This window comes from Portunus trituberculatus, chromosome 9 (assembly GCF_017591435.1).
Source record: "Portunus trituberculatus isolate SZX2019 chromosome 9, ASM1759143v1, whole genome shotgun sequence".
Classification (NCBI taxonomy): Eukaryota; Metazoa; Arthropoda; class Malacostraca; order Decapoda; family Portunidae; genus Portunus; species Portunus trituberculatus.
Window position 1 is genome coordinate 7,092,501 of NC_059263.1, and position 5,000 is coordinate 7,097,500.

A 5,000-nucleotide genomic window follows, 5' to 3' on the forward strand; every position below is an offset into this window, starting at 1 on the left:
AGTGAGGGAATATATATGGGAGAGTAGGAATGAGGTAGAAAGGAATGAAGGAAGATTGACGTGTTAATAAATATAGTTATGAGAGAGTAAGGAGGAAAGAAAGGAAGAAAGAAAGGAAGGAAGGAAGGAAGGAAGGAAGGAAGGAAAAAGGCCTAATATGAGAGAGAGAGAGAGAGAGAGAGAGAGAGAGAGAGAGAGAGAGAGAGAGAGAGAGAGAGAGAGAGAGAGAGAGAATTTGTGTGATGCGAGATACGAAGAACAAGAAATTGAGAACATTGATGTACATATAAAAAAATCTTAGAACCATTTGTTTGTGTTGGAAGAAAGAGATTTTGTTCAAACATTTGTCTTCTTATGATACAGTATTCTCACAACACGCTGATCTTGTCTTATTTGTGGTATTTGTTCTGTGATTTGTTCTCGTTCTTCCTCTGGTTCTTCTTCTTCCTCTTCTTCTTCTTCACTTTTATCTTAAGGATCTAGCAATTTTCTTTTTTTAGCATGATATTCTTTTTTTTACTTTCCATATTTTTTTCTTTATTATGAAAGTGTGTTCCATAATTCAAATATTTATTGTGTCATGTCTTCTTCCATTTTCCTAACCTATATATGCTGCTCAACTGTTACGTGGTGTTCGTGGTGCTTTCTCCTGTGTGTGTGTGTGTGTGTGTGTGTGTGTGTGTGTGTGTGTGTGTGTAGTGTTCACCTGTTCACCTGTTCACCTGTCTGCCTCAAGCATGGAACGGTCAGGACTGGTAAAGAAAACGCAGTGTCTTTTTTCTTTTGTAAAATATTTTAATATCAACAGACTAACAATAGAAAACTATATCCATTATCAAACAATATTATGTACATGAGAGGAAATAGAGCCGACGAAGAGGGAGGAGGAGGAGGAGGAGCGGGGAGGAGGAGGAGGAGGGCGTGGCAGAGGTCCCGAGGACGCTATCTGGTGGAGCCCCGCGCCTCACTCTAGTGATAACTGAAGGACGACCTCGCCCGCCCCAGCCCCAGCCCCACCACGGCGTGTGTGCGTGTGTGTGTGTGTGTGTTGTCCCAGTTATGGCGAGAGTGTCTGGTGTGGGGTGTGGGTGTAGGGTGTGGCGTGGGGGGCGGGGTGGTGGCTGGCAGTACATGGGGATTAGTGTTGGCAGGTCATGTGGCTGGAGGTCAAGGTTCACGGGTGTGCCGGTGTCTGGCTGGGGTTGGCGGGGGATGGGTGGGGGGACGGGCGGGCGGTGTCCTCGCTGTGTCCTGCACAGGTAACCTTTTCGTGTACATGGAAGCTCGTGGGGCGCGGCGGCATGTAAAGGCGTGGCCGCCGCGCCAGACATCACTGAGGCCTGCGGGGCGGGCTGGCAGGAAGGCCTGGCGGCGCCGGGCAGGGCGTAGCGGGGCATGGTGGGGCGGAGTGGGGTGGGGTGGGATGGACTGGGGCGGGGCAGGGCGGGGCGGGGCGGCTGGACGGCTCTGCTGTGTTTCTCGGCGAAGGGTCTCGGCGGCAGCAAGACGCTGAGCGCAGCGGGAGGCCGGAAGAGCTTGGCTCTCGGTTTTGGACTAGAATATAAAATTATTACAATATCAATTGTCTTTTGGAAATGTTTATCGACTATACTTTGTCACAGATCGTCTTTTGTGAATTTGTAGCACTAAATAAATAATTGAGTCTTTCTCGGTGGGAAAAAGGCTGCGAGGGGTCTCGGCGTTGGGGGTTTGGGGGGCACGAATGGCGGGGCAGGAACACTGAGCGTCACTGGAGGTGGAGGGGTGGCGGCGGGGGTCACTCGTCCCGCTTCTTCTTTGCCTTGCCCTCCACCTGGATGGTGCGCGTGGTGAGGTCCACACACTCGCTAAAGGAAGGCTGCGTGGCGCCCTCGCTGTAGTCGTGGCCCGCCAGGCGCGACAGAGACAGGATGTAGGTGCAGGCTATCCGCAGCACGGACAGCTTGGACAGCTTCTGGTTGTGGCTGTACGCCGGCACAGAGCTCCGCAGCTTCTCGAACGCCGCGCTTATCGTGTGCACGCGGTTACGCTCACGCGCGTTGGCCTCGATGCGCCGCTCGCGGGTCATGTTCTTGTAGTTGCGCTGCTTGTGCTTGCCGGGCTGCAGCAGCGCCTGTAGGCTCTCCTCCTCCTCCCCCGCCGCGGCCTCGCTCGCCGCCCCGCCGCCGACGCCACTGCTGCCGCCACCGCCGCCACCCCCAGACTCCTCCTCGGCCTCGGGCGTCTCGCGCGGCGGGCCGCTACTGCCGATCAGCGACTCCACACTCAGGAAAGAGGACGGCGTCTTGCCGGCGCGCCGCACCACGCTCACCTCCGTCCCCCGCCCCCCATGCGTCTGGTGGGGGTGGTGTGAGTGATGGTGGTGGTGGTGGGGATGGGGAGGCGGTGGGGGAGCAGGGGTCTCGGGGGGCGCCACTCTGGTCACCAAGGGCAGTGGCAGGTCATCGCGAGGCGGGCGGTCCTCGGTGGGGGAGGGGGCCTCGGGGGGTGACCTGGGCGGGGGCGAGACAGGGTGGAGGTGGGGATGTAGGGCAGGGCGAGGCAGAGGATAGTGTGGGGGCAGCAACATGGGGTAGGGGTGAGGGGTCAGGCCGGGAGTGAGCCCCGCCCACCCAAGGGGCGTCACCACCCGTGGATACCCCCACTGGGCGGCCACGGGGGGCCAGGCGGGGGGCAGCAGCAGTGGCGGGAAGGCGCCCATGGCGGGGCGGCCCAGGTGGCCCAGCAGCGGATGCGGGGCCAGCAGGGGCGGCGCCCCAGGGGAAGGCGAGGAGGGCGTGCTTCTGTCGGCGGCATCGGGTTGCGGGTCAGCGCGGGGAACCTTGGCGGCGCGCGGGGCGTCAGGGCTGTGGGGACGCTTGTGGGCGGGGTCGTGGCACAGCCGCCGTGGCTCGGCGGGCTTCCGGCGGCTGCGGGCGGCGGCGCGGGTCCCGGGGGAGAGCGGCGCCGCGCCCACAGGGGACTCCACGGGGCTGGCGGGTGGGCTGGGGCGGGGCGGAACTGCAGGACTGGGTGGGCTGGCGGCCTCGGGGGAAGCGCGGGCGGCGTACTCCTGACGCAGCGCCGAGTAGTGCTTGCGGAACTTATGGAACTTTGGGTGTGCGGGCGGCGTGGGCGGGCGTGGAGGGGCGCGGATGGGCTTGACGCGGACCTCCACGCTGTCCTCAGAGGCGTCGGTCGGGGAGTGGTCGTCCTCGCTCAGGAAGTCGTCACGGGGCCCGCCCACCTCCACCTCCTCCTCCATACTCCTGAGGGGGAAGAACAGCGTGGTTAGCACTGCCAGTAACGCCCGTGAGCACTGGTGTGTGTGTGTGTGTGTGTGTGTGTGTGTGTGTGTGTGTGTGTGTGTGTGTGTGTGTGTGTGTGTGTGTGTGTGTGTGTGTGTGTGTGTGTGTGTGTGTGTTACTCAAATTACACTCTTGTCCGCTACACATAAGAATAAAACAAAGCTAGAGGAGGCAAATAGCAAACAACATACAATAAACAAGCAACAAGCAACAAGCGCACACTCCTTCTTCTTCCTCCTCCTCCTCCTCCTCCTCCTCCTCCTCCTCCACTCCTGCTCTGTCCCAACTCCTCCCTTTCTTCCTCACTTCCTCTCCTCCACCCTCCTTGCTCCTCGCTCCGTTTCCTCGCCCTCTTTGTTTGTTTACTCACTCTCACTCACTCCGAGGCAACACTCACAAAGAAACACAACACTCACTGACGACTAACAATACATTCAATCATTGCTTCTTTCCTACTCTTAAATTCCCAGTAACGAACAACAACAACAACAACAACAACAACAACAGTGACATTAAAAAGGTCTTACTCACTGTTTCCTCCACAAACTCCCTAATTCCTGACTTATTTTCCTTCCCTTGAAATAACTTGAGGAGGAGGAGGAAGAGGAGGAGGAGGAGGAGGAGGAGAATTAGGAGGAGGAGGAGGCAAAATAGCTTTCAATTTGAAGATTTTTTGCTCGAAAGGAATGGAAGGAGAGGGAAGGATGGAAGGAGGAGGACGAGGAGGAGGAAGGAAAAAAAGGAAAGAAGTGAACGAAAGAAAAGGAAATAAGGAAGGAGATAGAGAGAGGGAAAATAAAGTGATCTGGTAAGATAGACGAAAAATATGATTGAGAGAGAGAGAGAGAGAGAGAGAGAGAGAGAGAGAGAGAGAGAGAGAGAGAGAGAGAGAGAGAGAGAGAGAGAGAATATAAGGAAGGATAAATGACGGAAGTCAAAAATTATCTGATAATAAACATGTGTAGGAGGAGGAATAAGAAGAAGAAGAAGAAGAAGAAGAAGAAGAAGAAGAAGAAGAAGAGGAATAATGACTAGCGACACAAACATGTACACACACACACACACACACACACACACACACACACACACACAGGAAAGTCCAACAGTAATAATAATAATGATGATAATAAAAAATAATAATAATAACGTCATGCTAACAATATTTATGAAGCAAGAGAGAGAGAGAGAGAGAGAGAGAGAGAGAGATTTGATTATATGTGTTACCTAGTGACCACTTCCTTCCCCTCCCCAACACACCCCTTGTTAATGCATCCGTGTGTGTGTGTGTGTGTGTGTGTGTGTGTGTGTGTGTGTGTGTGTGTGTGTGTGTGTGTATACTAGCTATGTAAACCCTCTTTTGTCTTTTTCAACCGTCATCACTCTTCATTCACTTAATTAATACAGACACACACACACACACACACACACACACACATATCCACACGTTTGATTAAGGCATGCATAAAGAATATTAAAGAAAACTATTTAAATACGCCTCCTCCTCCTCCTCCTCCTCCTCCTCCTCCTCCTCCTCCTCTCCTCCTTTCAACGTACACAAGTCATTCTCTCACCCCTTTTATCTCTCTCCCTCTTCTCTCCCTTCATAGTTTTCCCTCCCTCTCCCTCCCCTCCCTCCCTCCCCTGGTCATTTGCCTATGGGGGGGCGGGGGTTGTGGTGTTCGGGGGTAGTGTGTGTAGTGGTTAACCCCCCAA

The 5,000-nt window shown here is 54.7% G+C and overlaps 1 protein-coding gene across 1 annotated transcript in view; it reads right to left on the bottom strand.

Moving 5' to 3' along the window:
* Positions 1 to 772: 772 nt before the first annotated feature.
* The window catches only part of LOC123501519 (vegetative cell wall protein gp1-like), a 19,008-nt gene continuing 14,780 nt past the window's right edge, over positions 773 to 5,000 (bottom strand). Inside the window, exon 2 of the mRNA XM_045250374.1 lies at positions 773 to 3,248. Coding sequence (XP_045106309.1) covers positions 1,778 to 3,248 — 1,471 coding nt within the window. The 3' untranslated portion in view covers positions 773 to 1,777. The remainder of the gene's footprint in view (positions 3,249 to 5,000) is intronic.